This window comes from Meriones unguiculatus (genome assembly GCF_030254825.1).
Source record: "Meriones unguiculatus strain TT.TT164.6M chromosome 13 unlocalized genomic scaffold, Bangor_MerUng_6.1 Chr13, whole genome shotgun sequence".
Taxonomy (NCBI): domain Eukaryota; kingdom Metazoa; phylum Chordata; class Mammalia; order Rodentia; family Muridae; genus Meriones; species Meriones unguiculatus.
Genome location: NW_026843580.1, coordinates 2,245,855 through 2,263,384, shown reverse-complemented (window position 1 = coordinate 2,263,384; position 17,530 = coordinate 2,245,855). Strand labels below are relative to the sequence as shown.

Genomic DNA, 17,530 nt, shown 5'->3' with positions numbered 1-17,530 from the left:
GTATATACTCACTCATATAGACTTATAGGGTAAACCTATTAAAATCTGTACATCTAAAGAAACTAATCAAGAGAGAGGACCCTGACTAAAACGCTCAATCCCCATCCCAAAAGGCAAAGAGCATGGACATCAGAAGAAGAAGAAAGCAGGAAACAACCTAGGAACCTGCCACAGAGGGCCTCAGAAAGGCTCTGCCCTGCAGACTATCAAAGCAGATGCTGAGACTTTATGGCCAACTGTTGGGCAGAGTGCATGAAATCTTATGTGAGAAGTGGGAAATACTAGGTTATGGAGAGGACAGGAACCCCACAAGGAGAGCAACAGAACCAGAAAATTTGAACACAGGGGTCTCCCCAAAGACCCATACTCCAACCAAGTACCAGGCATGAAGATAACCTTGAACCCCTGCACAGATGCAATCCATGGCAGTTCAGTGTCCAAGTGGGTTACATAGTAATGGGAAGAGGGACTGCCTCCGACACAATCTGATTGGCCTGCTCTTTGATCACCTCCCCCTGAGGGGAAAGTAGTCTTACCAGGCCACAGAAGATGACAATGCAGCCACTTTTGGTGTGATTTGATAGACTAAGATCAGAAGGAAGGAGAGGAGGACTTCCCCTATCAGTGGACTTGGGGGGGGCATGCATGAATAAGGGGGAGGAAGGGTGGGATTGGGAGGGGAGGAGGGGGTCTAATGGGGGGATACAAAGTGAATAAAGTGTAAAAAAAATAAAAAAAGAAACGCTTAAAGAGATGTTCAGCATCCTTAGCCAGCAGGAAAATGCAAATCAAAATGAACCTGAGATTTCATATCACACCCATCAAAATGCAAAAATAAAAAACTCAAGTGAAAACACATGCTGGAGAGTTTGTCGAGAAAGGGGAACTTTCCTCCATTGCTATTGGGAATGTAAACTTATACAACCACTTTGGAAATCAATCTGGCGGTTTCTCAGACAATTAGGAATAGTGATTCCTCAAGATCCAGCTATACCACTCCTAGGCATATATCTAAAAGATGCTCAAGTACACAAGAAGGACGTTTGTTCAAACATTTTTGTAGCAACTTTATTTTGAATAGCCAGAACCTGGAAACAACCCAGATGTCCATTAATAGAGGAATGGATACAGAAATTGTGTTACTTTTACAGAATGGAATATTACTCAGCAATTAAAAACAAGGAAATCATGAAATTTGCAGGCAAATAATGGGATCTAGAAAAGATGATTATGAGTGAGGTATCCCAGAAGGAGAAAGATACACACAGTATGTACTCACTTATATAGACCTATAAGATAAGTTAAACATACTGGAATCTATACACCTAAAGAAGATAAACAAGAAAGAGAACCCAAGGTAAGATGATCAATCCTCACTTAGAAAGACAAATGGGATGGATATTGGATGTAGGAGAAAACAAATAACAGGACAGGAGCCTACCACAAAGGGCCTCTGAAAGACTCCACCTAGCAGTGTATGAAAGCAGATGCTGAGACTCATAACCAAACCTTCAGCAGAGTGCAGGGTATCTTATGAAAGAAGGGTGAGTATGACCTGGAGAGGAAAGGAGCTCCGAAGGACCAAATATATCTGGGCACACAGGTCTTTTATGAGACTGTTTCTCCAAACAAGGATCATGTATGGATATAACCTAGAACCCCTGCTCAGATGTAGCCCATTGTAGCTCAGTATCCAAGTGGGTAACCTAAAAAGGGGAACAGGGACTATTTCTGATATGAACTCAATGGCTAGCTCTTTGAATTCCCCCCTCCCCAAGGGAGGAGCAGCCCTGTGGTAGGATGAAGCATCCTTTGTGTATATTCCCAAGAGTGGTAAAGATGAATCTTATGGGAGATTGATTCTCATCATTCTAAGAAAATAGTACACTAATTACAATGTGCTGCAAAAGTTTTCACTCCCACCAGTAATGAAGGAGAGTTCCTACTCCACATCCTTTCCAGCATGAGCTGGTACCTATATTTTTGTTCTTAGGCATTATTAAAGGTGCAAGATGGGATGTCAGAGTAGTTTTGCTTATCCTCAGTTTGTGGAGAGCAACAGATATCTTTGGCAATAGCCTAAGTTGTTTGGGGGTTCTCTAGGGCCCCATTAGCTAACAATTATATGTAACTCATTCTTCACACTAGGTTGTTCATTTGGTGGATAGAGATGTCTAGTTGAAGTTGGGCTCCTCCATATGTATATGTAAGAGACTTCTACTGTACTGGTGTCCAATATAACACCAGATGGCACTTATTTTTAGCTATTCATCCTCTTATTTGCTTCTGTACTCCACACTTTTCTCCATTCCTCATTTGATCTTCTAGTTCCTGTCTCACCTCCTATTCTTCCATAAATATTAATTCTATTTCTACTTCCTAAGATTATGTTTCTATAGTCTAGTCCCTTACTTTATACCTAAACTCAGTGACTATATCTAGTGTAGCCTGCTTATCAATAATTAACACGTTAAAAGCCTCACATAAATCAATGCATGCTATATTTGTTGTTTGGTTCTGGTTACTTCACTCAGAATTTTATTTCCTTAATTTTGTTCCATTATTTCCATTAATTTCCATGGAAATTTCACAGTATGTTCAAAGTTTCAAGGTCCCCTTAATGAGATTCATTTCTTTCTTATTGTCCTGATTCATGTGAGCCAAATCACAAAACTCAAGTTCATGAACTCAGTCTTCAATACAAAGATGTTCAGAAAGCTGCCATGTGATGCACATAATTCCCACTTGGAAACTATGTAGAAACACATTCATGACATCACCCATTATGAAGAAATCTATATAAAGATTTCCATATTTATTAAGTTTAATCAATACTCTTGTCATGTCTGTGATTTCTGTAATGAAACACAGCTATACTGGTAAATATTTTCAGACCTGAAAGAATGTGACAATAGATATTAGCTCAGATGTAGTCCATGACAGTGTAGTATCCAAGTGGGTTCCATAGTAATGGGAAGAGGGACTGCCTCTGACAGACTGGATATTTTGACATTGAAATTTTCTATAAGAATTATCTCTTTGGAAAACTTTTTAAAATAAAACCACATTTAAAGTAGGTATTTCCTATGACTTTTAAACAGTACTAATGGATTATTTGTGATATATTAAAAAGATTAATGTGGAATCATGTCTTGTGACAACTAGCCAAAATTGAAATCATGTCATACACCGATTTATTAAATGTCACTTGAATGAGAAACCAGGAAAAAATGCATGTATTTGAGCTAGCAACAAATAAACATAGTGAATCAGAAACATCATTTGTTCCTAGTAAGAATGTTAAAAGTAGAAAATTCTTGTATCAAAATGAATTCTGGGAAATAAATCTGGTACAGTGTAAGTGAATCCAGAGAACTAGAAACTGAGAATTGAGGTAGAATATTGAATAGACACAGAAAAACCTAAGTCAAACATATCCAAGATATAAGTCACTAAACAGATTGGATATTTTTTTATTTTTTATTAATTACAGTTTATTCACTTTGTATCCCCCAATAAGCCCCTCCCTCCTCCCCTCCCAGCCCTACCCTCCCTTCCCCTTATTCTCGCTTGCCCTCTCAAGTCCACTGATAGGGGAGGTCCTCCTCTCCTTCCTTCTGATCTTAGTCTATCAGATCCCATCAGGAATGGCTGCATTATCATCTTATGTGGCCTGGTAGGGCTGCTCTCCCTCAGGGGGAGGTGATCAAAGAATAGGCCTATCAGATTCTGAGACTTAAGGCCAACTGATGGGCAAAGTGCATGGAATCTTAAGTAAGAAGTGGGAAATAGTAAGATCTGGAGAGGACAGGAACCCCACAAGGAGAGCAACAAAACCAGATAATTTGAACACAGGGGTCTCCTCAGGGACTCATATTCCAACCAAGGAACATGCATGGCAATAACCTAGAACCCCTGCACAGATGTAGTCCATGACAGTGTAGTATCCAAATGGGTTCCATAGTAATGGGAAGAGGGACTGCCTCTGACAGACTGGATATTTTGACATTGAAATTTTCTATAAGAATTATCTCTTTGGAAAACTTTTTAAAATAAAACCACATTTAAAGTAGGTGTTTCCTTTTTTCTTTAGAAAACAAGAAAAAGAATATTTTTTAATTTTTTAAAATTTTATTAATTACACTTTTTTCACTTTGTATCCCCCATAATCCCCCCTCCCCACCCGGTCCCACCCTTCCTCCTTTTTATAGTGTTAAAAATATATTTCTGAACAAAAATTCTACTTCACACATGCATGTTGAACTATCAACTGGTGTTGTCTTTGTGCCGGTCTTAATTAGATCACAATGTTGTATGGAATTTTGTTTGTGTGAACTTTTTTTTTTTGTTTTGTTTTTTTTTTTTTTTTTTTTTTTTTTTTTGTGTGAACTTTTGTTAGAAGTCCTGCATTGACATCAATCATTATAACTGTTTTAAGGTAGACCTGTGATTTTAGATCTGTAGAATTTCTTTTAAGTACTTGGGAGCATCACTTCTGGATATATCTCTTTGTGAAATCTGGTGCTCCTCTTGGGACCTTTGCTTCAACTCAACTAGTGTGTTTAGTTTATTTTTTTTTTTCATTTTTGCTATTTCTTCTTTTAAAAATTATACTAGAACTTTATAATCCCATAGTTCTTTTTTCTCCTCCCAAGTCCTTCCATAAACGCTTCATTCATCTCTTTCAACTTTATTGCCTCTTTTTGTTTAGTATTGAAAACAATTATTTTTCATATAAGATATCCTGGTTGTAGTTTCCTCTTCCTCTGTTTCTTATTCCCAGAATTCTCTCCGTTTGTGTTTCCTTTATTGATTTTATTTCCACTTTAGTTATTGGACAGTTTTATTTGTTTCCTTCAGCTGTTGGAGATTTCTTGGCTTTCTTTAAGAGATTTGGCCATTTTCTGCAACTTTTTGTTTGAAGCATTGATTGCTTCAAGGGATTTATTCTATTTCTCTTCAAGGACTTCTACCATCTTTGTAAAGTTTGTGTTAAGGTCTTTTTTTAGTGGTGCATCAGCTATGTTGGAATGTTCAGGGTCTGCTGTTTTAGCATACCTGAGTGTTAGTGTAGACATGTTGCCTTGGCAGTTATTAATTTTGTTGTTATGCCATCACCTAGGCATCTTGGTATGGGGTGGTTATATATCTAGGAGAGGATTTCTGGATATTTGTCTATATTAATTGGGTGTTTTGTTCCTTGGATTTTGTTTTCTCTCTGGATTATAGAGAGTGTGGTGGCTGTGTATTGCCTGTTTTACTTGCTTGCTCAGCTGATGTGTTCACAAGGAATGCCTCCTGGTGTTGGGGTTGGAATGATTAGGGGAAAGAAAATTTGGAAGAGAAAGTCCTTGTGATCTGTAATGGATGGAGTCAGAAAAGAAAGCAGAACAACAAATTTCTGCTATAGCACTGCAAATGAGACTTGGGGAATTAGATCTCAGAAGAAGTAGCAATGTGTGGGTCTATGTTGTGGGATATTTAATTGTGAACCCTGAGATTATGACATGTAAAAAAATATCTTCGTAAATGTTGCTCAAGTTTTGTTCCTAGAATTTTTCTGTGTATTATAAAACTACTTCTGTTGTGGTTCAGCCCTAGCATACACCTTTTAATCCAAGAGGTTTTTGGAAACAGGATTAAATAAAATTAACCCTAGGGCAAGAGGTGGGATGAGAAACCAGCTGACAGGGATTAAACACAAAGGAGGGACTTTAAATTGTAGGATATTTAATAATGGATAAGAGACTAGTCCAGTTAGTGGGTGTCCTCTTCTGTCTCTATGACCTTTACTACTAGAAGTTTCTGCTCAAGTACACATCATAACCTCCAAGGAGCCTACCCTGTTTAAGATCTCCAGGTTATCACAGAGAAACCCCTACCCTCAGATTCTTTTTTGTGTATAGGCATTCATTTTTCTCACTCTCATTCTCCCCAGGTCTGATCTCCACCCTCTTAACTCTCTTTGATTTTCTCCTACCTTGTTCCCTTTCTTCAACCACTACCTATGTCTCTATTATATCCTTTCTGAGTAATATTTATGCATCCTCCCTTGATTCCTCTATGCCACTTAATTGTCTTTGGGTCTGTGCCTCATAATATGCTTACCCTGTACTATATGAGTATATACTGTGTGTCTTTCTGAATCTGAGTTATGTCACTCTGGATAATCTTTTCTATTTGCATCCATTTGCATGCAAATTTCATTATTTCTTTAGTTTTAATAGCTGAGTACTATTCCATTGAGAGAAGGGAACACAATCCCATGCACGAAATCTTTTACCCAAAATGTCCACCCTTATAAGATTTACAGGGATAAAAATAGAGTACAGTTTGAGGGAATGCCTATCCAATGCCTGGCCAATCCATAGACTCACCCTATCAGAGAGTGCCAAACCCTGACACTATGAAGAAAGCTCTGCTAAACATGTAGACCACAGCCTGACAGAGTTTTCCTCTGACAGGCTCTACCTATTAGCATCTCCAAACAGATGTCAATACTCACAGCCAAACATTGGACAATGTGTAGGAAGTCCTGTGGAAAAGAGAGAGGAATGAGAAAAGGACCTGACAGTGACAGGAGTGCCACAAGAAGACCAATAGAGCCAACTAGTCAGGACCCAGAGGTACCGGCATAGACTGAAGCATCAAATAAAAACCAGGCAAAAACTGGACCTAGGCTCTACAAAAAGTTGTAGCAGATGGGCAGCTTAGGCGTCATGTGGGTCCTTTAGTAAGGAAAATGGAGATGTCATTGGACATCTGACAGCTTTTGATCAGTTTCTCCTGGCAGGACTGTCTTGCCAGGTTTCAGTGAGAGAGGACTTGTTTAATCCTGGTGCAGTTTCATGAGCTCTAAGGGTAGGACAGGGAGCTTTTCTTTTCTGAAAAAAAAAAAGGATAGTGAAAGGGGAAGAGAAGAAGGTGGGACTGAGAGAGGAGAAGTCATGGAGTTACAAGAATTTAAGGTGAAATAAATAAATAAACAAACAAACAAATTACACCCTTTCGGGAGAAGGGGAAAAAAAAGAAAGGAGTAGGGGCCTCTTCTTTCTGCCACATGAGCTAAGTATGAAAGATTTGTTTCCATCTGGAATGTAGGCTGAGTAAAAAGGTCAGCTGGGTGCTGTCTCTGCTTCCCTGAACTAAAAGGATTTCACAACAGCATGTGGCTCTTCTTTATTGGTAAAATTGGATGGGGGATATTTTTATTCTTTTAAAAAATAATAGGTTTGCTTTAGACTTCTTGTTGCCCTGCCTGACGGAAATGAGATATGAGACAAAGCAAAAGGAGAGAAAGGATAATGAGGGAAGATTTGTGGAATCCACAGGAGATAAGAGGTGCAAGGAAAGCTGCCAAGGCTGATCTGCTTTGGAGCCTGGGATGACAGAAGGTCTAGGAAATGAGAGAGAAGAGAAGCCTGTGGGCAGCCTAGCTGGATTTCTGGCAGGAATGACCACTGGTTTCCCAGGATCTTCCTGTTGGAGTTGGATGCTAGGATACAGCAAAGAGGGAGGAGAAGTAAAATGAGAGGGGTATGTCTGTGGAATCCACAGAAAATGTGGACAGGGAGCAAGAGAGGTTGCAGCAGGTGTCCTGTTGAACCAATAAGGATGAAATACTCTTTTTGATAAATATTCCTCCTGTGCATTTTAGCTACATTGTGGGTCCATAAATATGTTCAATATGCACAAAGTAGTACTTCAGTCATCAATATACTAAATCATTCACATTTTTGTTAGTGATTATATTTTGAAAACATACATAAATCAAAGTATGGTAAACACATGATAAAAATAAAAATTCAAAGATTCACTGATTCAATGTTAAAGAATAAACAAAGCCTGTTTTTAGAAAGAAGTGTTCTTCTATATAAATTAGATAAATTAGTTTATATTCATATATCATGTACCTTGATTAAGTCAGAGATAGAATTCTATGCCTAAAGCATACATTGAACAATAGAAATCAACAAAAAAATCACTCATAAAAGAAGCAAACAAATGAGCTCTGAATGTTGAAAAAAATGGAGAAAATATCTTTTTTTTTTTTTTTTATTTTTTATCAGTTACATTTTATTAACTCTGTATCCCAGCCATGTCCCGATCCCTCATTCCCTCCCAGTCCCTCCCTCCCTCCCTCATCTCCACCGTGCCCCTTTCCAAGTCCACTGATAGGGGGGACCTTCTCCCCATTCATCTGATCCTGTTTTATCAGGTATCTTCAGGACTGGCTGCAAAGCTCTCCTCTGTGGCCTAACAGGACTGCTCCTCCCTTCGGGGGTGGGGAGACCAAAGAGCCAGTCATTGAGTTCCTGTTAGAAATAGTCCCTGTTCCCCTCACTTTGGGAAACCAATTGGTTACTGAGCTAACACAGGCTACATCTAGGTTATATCCATACATGGTCCTTGGTTGAATGTCAGTCTCAGAAAAGACCCTGTGCCCAGATATATTTGGTCCTTGTGGAGCTCCTATCCTTTCCCCATCAGACTAACTCCCCTTCTTTCTTATGATTCCCTGTACTCTGCCAAAGGTTTGGTCATGAGTCTTTGCTTTGAAAACACTGCTAGTTAGAGTCTTTCAGATGCACTCAGTAGACTCCTGTCATACGTTCAATGCACATCCCATCTGTCTTTCTAAATGAGGATTGATCATCTTACCCCATGTCCACTCAATTGATTATCTTTTTTAGGTGTATAGATTTCATTATGTTTATCATATCTTATAGATCTATATAAGTGAGTATATCCCATGTTTGTCTTTCTCCTTCTGGGATATTTCACTCAGAATGATCTTTTCTAGATCCCACCATTTGCCTGCAAATTTCATGATTTCCTCCTTTTTGATTGCTGAGTAGTATTCCATTGTATAAAAATACCACAATTTCTGTACCCATTCCACCGTTGATGGACATCTGGGTTGTTTCCAGGTTCTGGCTATTACAAATAGAGCTGCTATAAACATGGTTGAGCAAGTGTCCTTTTTGTGTACTTGAACAAACTTTGGGTATATACCTAACAGTGGTATAGCTGGGTCTGGAGGAAGCACTATTCCTATTTGTCTTAGAAAGCGCCAGATATCTTTCCAGAGTGGTTGTACCAGTTTACATTCCCACCAGCAGTGGAGGAGGGTTCCCCTTTCTCCACAACCTCTCCAGCATGTGTTATCGCTTGAGTTTTTCATCTTGGCCATTCTGATGGGTGTAAGGTGATATCTCAAGGTCGTTTTGATTTGCATTTCCCTGATGGCTAATGAGGATGAGCATTTCTTTAAGTGTTTTTCTGCCATTCGATATTCCTCTGTCGAGAATTCTCTGTTTAGCTCTGTTCCCCATTTTTTAATTGGATTACTTGGTTTGCTGGTTTTCAGCTTCTTTAGTTCTTTGTATATACTGGATATTAGTCCTCTGTCAGATAAAGGGTTAGTGAAGATTCTTTCCCAATCTGTAGGCAGTCGTTTTGTTTTGATGATGGTATCCTTTGCTTTACAGAAATTTTTCAGTTTCATGAGGTCCCATTTATTGATTGTTGCTCTTAGAGCCTGTGCTGTTGGTGTTCTGTTCAGGAAGTTGTCTCCTGTGCCAATGAGTTCTAGGCTGTTCCCCACTTTTTTTTCCAATTGATTTAGGGTATCTGGTTTTATGTTGAGGTCCTTGATCCACTTTGACTTTAGTTTTGTGCAGGGTGATAAATATGGATCTATTTTCATTTTTCTGCATGTAGACATCCAGTTGGTCCAGCACCATTTGTTGAAGATGCTGTCTTTTTTCCATTGAATGGAATTGGCTTCTTTGTCGAATATCGAGTATTCATAGGTGTGTGGATTTAGTTCTGGGTCTTCTATGCGGTTCCATTGATCCTCCTTTCTGTTTCTATGCCAATACCATGCAGTTTTTATTACTGTTGCCCTGTAGTACAGCTTGAGATCAGGAATGGAGATACCTCCAGATGATCTGTTGTTGTACAGGATCGTTTTGGAGATTCTGGGTTTTTTGTTTCTCCATATGAAGCTGAGAATCTTTTTTTCAAGGTCTGTAAAGAATTGAGTTGGTATTTTGATGGGAATTGCATTGAATCTGTAGATTGCTTTTGGCAGTATGGCCATTTTCACAATGTTAATCCTACCAATCCATGAGCACGGGAGATCTTTCCATCTTCTGATATCTTCTTCGATTTCTTTCTTCAGAGACTTGAAGTTTTTCTCAAACAGGTCTTTCACTTGCTTGGTTAGAGTCACACCAAGGTACTTTATGTTATTAGTGGCTATTGTGAAGGGTGTTGTTTCCCTAATTTCTTTCTCAGCCTTTTTGTCTTTGGTATATAGGAGGGCTTCTGATGTTTTTGAGTTGATTTTGTATCCTGCCACTTTGCTGAAAGTGTTTATCAGCTGAAGGAGTTCTCTGGTTGAATTTTTGGGGTCGCTCATGTATACTATCATATCATCTGCAAATAGTGACACTTTGACCTCTTCCTTTCCGATTTGTATCCCCTTGATCTCCTTTAGTTGTCTTATTGTTCTGGCTAGGACTTCAAGTACTATGTTGAAGAGATATGGGGACAATGGACAGCCTTGTCTTGTCCCTGATTTCAGTGGGATTGATTTAAGTTTCTCTCCATTGAGTTTGATGTTAGCTATAGGCTTGCTATATATTGCCTTTACTATGTTTAGGTATGTGCCTTGTATCTCTGATCTCTCCAAGACTTTAAACATGAATGGGTGTTGGACTTTGTCAAATGCTTTTTCGGCGTCTAAGGAGATGATCATGTGGTTTTTCTCCTTCAGTTTGTTTATGTGGTGGATTACATTGATGGATTTCCGTATGTTGAACCACCCTTGCATGCCTGGGATGAAGCCTACTTGGTCATGGTGGATGATATCTTTGATGTGTTCTTGGATTCGGTTTGCAAGTATTTTATTAAGTATTTTTGCGTCAATGTTCATAAGAGAGATAGGCCTAAAGTTCTCTTTTTTTGTTGGGTCTTTGTGTGGTTTAGGTATTAAGGTGACTGTGGCTTCATAGAATGAGTTTGGTAGTGTTCCTTCTGTTTCTATTTTGTGGAATAGCTTGAGGAGAATTGGAGTTAGCACTTCTTTGAAGGTCTTGTAGAATTCTGTGCTGAAGCCATCTGGTCCAGGGCTTTTTTTGGAGGGGAGACTGTTAATAACTGCTTCGATTTCCTTGGGAGATATAGGGCTATTCAGTCTTTCTACCTGATCTTGACTTAGTTTTGGTAGATGGAATCTTTCAAGAAAATTATCCATTTCATTCAGATTCTCAAATTTTGTGGCATATAGGCTTTTGTAGTATGACCTAATAATTGTTTGGATTTCCTCAATGTCTGTGGTTATGTCCCCATTTTCATTTCTGATTTTGCTGATCTGGATAGTTTCTCTCTGCTTTTTAGTTAGTTTGGCTAAGGGTTTGTCTATCTTGTTGATTTTCTCAAAGAACCAGCTTTTTGTTTCATTGATTCTTTGGATAGTTTTATTTGTTTCTAGTTGATTGATTTCAGCCCTTAGTTTGATTATTTCCAGCCGCCTGCTCCTCTTGGGTGTATCTGCTTCTTTTTTTTCTAGGGTTTTCAGTTGGGCCATTAAGTTGTTTGTATGTGATGTTACGAATTTCTTCTTGCAGGCACTTAGTGCTATAAATTTTCCTCTGAGCACTGCTTTCAATGTGTCCCATAAATTTGGGTATGTTGTGCCTTCCTTTTCATTGAATTCTAGGAAGTCTTTAATTTCTTTCTTTATTTCTTCCTTAACCCAGCTGTCATTGAGTAGTAAGTTGTTCAGTTTCCATGTGCGTGTCGGCTTTTTGTTGTTTCTGTTGTTGTTGAGGTCGAGCTTTAGTCCATGGTGGTCAGATAGTATACAAGGGATTATTTCAATCCTTTTGTATCTGTTGAGGCTTGCTTTGTGGCCCACTATATGGTCTATTTTGGAAAAGGTTCCATGCGGTGCTGAAAAGAAGGTGTACTCTTTTGAGTTTGGGTGAAATGATCTGTAGACGTCTATTAGGTCCATTTGATTTAGGGATTCTGTGAGTGCTTTTATTTCCCTATTTGGTGTCTGTCTAGTTGATCTGTCCCTTGGTGAGAGTGGAGTGTTGAAGTCTCCCACTATTAAGGTATTAGGATCAATGTATGATTTAAGCTTTAATAATGTTTCATTTACGAATGTCGGTGCTCTTGTATTTGGGGCATAGATATTCAAGATTGTGATGTCCTCTTGGTGGATTTTTCCTTTGATGAGAATATAGTGGCCCTCCTTATCTTTTTTGATTAACTTGGGTTGAAAGTCTATTTTATTAGATATTAGGATGGCTACTCCAGCTTGTTTTCTGGAACCGTTTGCTTGAAAAACAGTTTTCCAGCCCTTTACTCTGAGGTAGTGTTTGTCTTTGTTGCATAGGTGTGTTTCTTGGATGCAACAGAATGTTGGATCCTGTTTCCTTAACCATTCTGTTAGCCTGTGTCTTTTTATTGGTGAGTTGAGTCCATTGATATTGATAGATAATAGTGACCAATGCATGTTAGTTCCTTTTGTAATGGAGTCGATGATCTAACCCTGTTTCATTGCTTGTTTTCTTTTCATTTTTGTTGGGACATTATCTGTATGCCCTGTTTTCTTGGGTGAATTTGTTTTCATTGGATTGGAGTTTTCCTTCTAGTATCTTCTGTAGGGATGGTTTGCTGTGTAGATATTGTATAAATTTAGTTTTGTCATGGAATATTTTGTTTTCTCCATCTATGTTGATTGAAAGCTTTGCAGGGTATAGTAGTCTGGGTTGACATTTGTGATCTCTTAGAGTCTCCATGATACTTGCCCAGGCCCTTCTGGCTTTCATAGTTTCTGATGAGAAGTCCGGCGTGATTCTGATAGGTCTACCTTCATATGTTACTTGGCCTTTTTCCCTTGCTGCTTTTAATATCTTTTCTTTGTTCTGTAGATTTAGTGTTTTGACTATGATGTGACGTGATGTGTTTCTTTTCTGGTCTAGTCTATTTGGAGTTCTGTAGGCCTCTTGTATATTTATGGACATCTCTTTCTTTAAGTTGGGAAAATTTTCTTCTATGATTTTCTTGAAAATATTTTCTGGACCTTGGAGTCTGGAGTCTTCTTTTTCGTGAATTCCTATTATTCTTAGATTTTGTCTTTTCATAGCATCCTTGATTTCTTGGATATTTTGTGATTGGAACTTTTCTGATTTTACTTTTTCTTTGAGAGAAGTATCCATTTCTGCAAGTGTGTCTTCAGCTCCAGAGATTCTCTCTTCCATCTCTTGTATTCTGTTGGTGATGCTTACTTTTGTTGTTCCTGATCTTTTCTCCAAGTTCTCCAGCTCAAGGGTTTTCTCATTTTGTGTTTTCTTTATTGATTCTAATTCTGTTTTCATGCCTTGCACCATTTCTTTCATGTCTTTGAATTTGGATTCCTGTCTCTCTACGATGGCCTCTATTTCTTTTTTCATTTCCTTCTTATATGCCACTAATTTTTCCTCTACTTGTGTATCTATTTGTTTGGCTATGTTTGCCTGTGTTTCTTTAAGGATATTGTCTATTTCTTCTTTCTTTGCCTCCAATTGACTGGCCATCTCTTTGAAAGACTTGTTCATTTCCTCCTTATGAGCCTCAAATAATTGGGCAAGCATGGCTTTAAAATCATTTTCCTGTGCTTCTGCTGAATTGGTGTATCCACCGATTTTGGGGTTTGCTGGTGAAGTCATGATGTCCTGATTTATGTTGGAAGTGTTCTTTCGCCTACCTCTGGCCATTGGCTTATCTGAAACCTTCCCTGTTTGTTTTTGGATTCTGCAGATCAGACTGGTGCTGTCTCTCTCTGGTGTCTGGAGAGTTCTTCAGGAAGCTGAGCACTCTCAGCGTGTGCTGAGGACTAGCTGTACCTGTGGGAGGAAAGTACGCAAGCGCAAACGGGGCAAATGCAAGCGTGTGTGTGTGTGTGTGTGTGTGTGTGCGCGCGCGCGCGCGTGCGTGCGTGTCTGTGTGTGTAAGTGTGCGTGGATGAGTTTCTCGAGGGACAGAGTGATGGCTAATGTTAAACCCTTGAGTGTGTGGGAGGGGCTCTGCACTGTATATGTCGCAGGCGCTAATGATGATCGCAGCGCAATTTCTGGCATTAACTGTCTTAGCTCCTCAATCAGGCCCACAGGGCAGGAACTTCAATGCCCCTAGTGCCCCTCTGTTTCCCAAAGTGGGTATGTGGGTGGGAGGGGGGTTCGATGCCTGGCTTCTGATTTAGAAGGACCCAGGATCTGGGGAACTGCAGATTCTCAAGGATGCACTCACTTACAGGCAGGTCTCTTGGCCGAGATCGTGGTATCCGGGGCTCTCTGCTCTCTGGTTTGGCCCTGCTTCTTTGATGTGTTCCGCCAGTTCTGTGCTGCTGTCACTGCCAGGTTCTGAGGTCTTGCTGCAGCTGGAGATTTCAGGGTGGTCACTTCAGCAGGGATGGGGTAACCAGGCTCTCTGTTCTCTGGTTTGGCCCTGGTTAGTCTTAAACTGGAGGGCTGTGGTGCCCCGCCAGTTCAGTGCTGCTCCGCCTCCACGTCCCCCTGTAACTGGAGACTGGGTTGCTAGTCCCAAAGCTTTCTGGGAAGTCCTGGGATCTCTTCGTTGTGCTCTCCAAGCTTGGGAGGCCCAGCGCCTGGTGTGTCCAGGTTGTATGACGTTTCTGCCTGGTTTCGGTGAGTATATAGCGTATTCTCTGTCACTGTGGGATTGGGCGGGCCGCACCGTCAGTGATGGCGATCCTGCGGAGCTAGTATGGTGTCTAGCAGATTCGTGCCCTGGGAGGATGGTGCAGCCGCTGCGCGAATCTGGGAGTCCGGGGCACGTACTGCTGGCTTTTGTCTGCCGCTAAAGTGCTTGGGGCTCCGTCTCAGCGGCTGTATACCCCAGGCAGTTAGGTCTGCGCTGAGAAAGATGAGTCAGCTGTGCCGCTGTGCCGAGGAGGAAGGAGGTCTGGGGGAAGGGAGTGCCGCAAGAACAAAGGATCGTTTCTCTCCTTCCCCAAGCAAGTCTCCGGGTGACCGGAGGCCAAAGTTTTCACCTCCTGCGATGTTCTCTGGTGTTCAGAAAGCCTCGCTGTGGTTTTCCTGGGTTGGGGTTCCTTCCATTCTCCAACTCAGAAGATCAGGTATCCCCGAGAAAATATCTTAAGAAAAGAAAAAGAAACAAGATAGTAAAACAGAGATTTTATTATCCTGAAAATAAACTTGGCAAATATTTAGCTGAAATTTTAAACACAAGAAAATCCATTGATGTGGTGGTGGTTTTCAAACATATACAAAGGTTGAATATATGTAATAAAAATATGACATAGTAAATCGAGGGGTATATATTTTCAATTCAAGATAAAAGACACAAATGTTTAGGAACAAAGAACAAAGAAATCTTTCAAAAGTTCTCTAACAATATGTTAAAATTCTCTAAAGCTAAATATAACAATATAATAGAAGTGCAGTGTTTAAGCTTCAAGAACAAAATTATATGTTTTATTTAAAAATTATTAAGCATATGAAACAAAGTAGAGTATCGTTGGATTATAAGAAAAAAGTAAATGTGAATCCCCTGTTTGAGAACAATATTTTCGTTTAATTAAATTTGTTAATTAATTTCAAATACTGTTATCCATATTGTACAAAATACATGTCCAGAATTAGAGATTATTTTCATAAGGGGATGTAAGAATTAAATTATAATTATACATTATTATTTGGTAATCTTATGATTTATAAGACAAATGCAACCTAAACAGAGAAATAAAATTGAGCTTCTTTGATTTTTGTCACCATTGGTAAAGATGGCTTTATTGATTTGAAATGATTCACAGAGTATTTAAATACATGTTTCTGAAACAATAAAGGATGGTGAGTCAAAGAACATTTCAATGAGCTGAGGCTGAGTAACAGCTTAGGGTGAAGGGTACTACCTGAGGATTGAATCACAGACACTTCATTTCTGAACAGATATGGACCAGTGTGTGAAGTGTCCAGAAAGTCACTATACAAATTCAGAGAAGAACCACTGCCTCCAGAAAACTGTGAGCTTTTTGGCCTATGAAGACCCCTTGGGGATAGCTCTCACCATCGCAGCACTGTGCTTCGCTGCACTCACAGCTGCGGTCCTAGTAGTCTTTGTGAAGCACAGAGACACAGCCATTGTCAAGGCCAATAATCGGACTCTCAGCTACACCCTGCTGTTGACACTCATCATCTGTTTCCTCAGTTCCTTGCTCTTTATTGGTCAGCCCAACACATCCACCTGCATCATGCAGCAGACAGCATTTGGGATTTTGTTCACTGTGGCTCTCTCCACAGTGTTGGCCAAAGCTATCACAGTGGTTATTGCATTCAAGGTCACTGTTCCAGCTAGACTGGTGAGGTGGTTAATGGTATCAAGAGCCCCTAATTTCATCATTCCTTTCTGCACAATGATCCAACTTATTCTCTGTGGAGTCTGGTTGTTTTCCTCTCCACCCTTCGTTGATCAAGATGCTCATGCTGAACATGCCCACATCATCATCATGTGCAACAAAGGTTCAGCAGTTGCTTTCCACTGTGTCCTGGGATACCTCTGCTCCTTGGCACTTGGGAGCCACACCATGGCCTTCTTATCCAGGAATCTGCCTGACACATTCAATGAAGCCAAATATCTGTCATTCAGCATGCAGGTATTCTTCTGTGTATGGGTCACCTTCCTCCCTGTCTACCACAGCACAAAGGGGAAAGTCATGGTGGCTATGGAAGTCTTCTCTATCTTGGCCTCCAGTGCAGCACTGCTTGGCTTGATCTTTGCCCCCAAATGCTACATCATTTTGATAAGGCCAGATAAGAACTGCTGTGTTGACATCAGGCACAAAACCCATTCAAGAAGGAATATTCATTTCGAATGTAATTAAAAGTAAAATTATTCTATGTTAGTGAATTTAATACAATGGCTGAAGCAAGTGTCCCACCATCTCTTTATCTCTTATATGATTGTGATTTTTGTTGGCTCAGAATTCTTCATTTAAGTTCAATAAAGTATGCTAGTTTTGGCAGCACATATACTAAAATTGGAATGATACTCAGAAGATTTGCATGGCCCATGCACAAAGACTTGCAAATTTGTAAAGCACTCCATTTTTTTTTTAAAACAGGACTCTTATCTCAAATAAGAGCCAGTGTATGATGCATTTAATGTGTAGGACCACAAGGGCAAACATGCAGGTTGAGACCTTCTGTGGCTGATATACCTATAATTTCATGGGGAAGGAATCATTTACAACAATGGTGTGCTCAAATTAATATTTCTGCAATCCCAGAGACAACAAATGATGAAATTGAGGGTGAAATGTTAGATGCTCCTGGGGAAGATATTGATGTGTGTAATCAAGAACGATCTCAAGCTGTGCCTACTGTCCAAGCACAGGATGTGACAGGGATTGAGTTTTCAAATTTATACTAGGGGCCACTGCTGAAATACCAATATCCCTGTCCTTGAAGTTGCTATCATGTCACACATGTCT

At 39.8% G+C, this 17,530-nt stretch overlaps 1 protein-coding gene and 1 non-coding gene across 2 annotated transcripts in view; both read left to right on the top strand.

Annotated features, from left to right (window-relative positions):
- LOC110541270 (vomeronasal type-2 receptor 116-like) overlaps window positions 1-16,921 on the top strand; it is a 35,964-nt gene extending 19,043 nt beyond the window's left edge. Inside the window, 1 exon segment of the mRNA XM_060375828.1 lies at window positions 15,990-16,921. Within this exon segment, the coding sequence (XP_060231811.1) occupies window positions 15,990-16,921 (932 nt within the window).
- Window positions 16,922-17,047: 126 nt separating this feature from the next.
- On the top strand, window positions 17,048-17,151 carry LOC132650506 (U6 spliceosomal RNA). The gene has a single exon (XR_009588856.1). It is a non-coding gene; the product is annotated as a U6 spliceosomal RNA (small nuclear RNA).
- The last annotated feature ends 379 nt before the right edge of the window (window positions 17,152-17,530 follow it).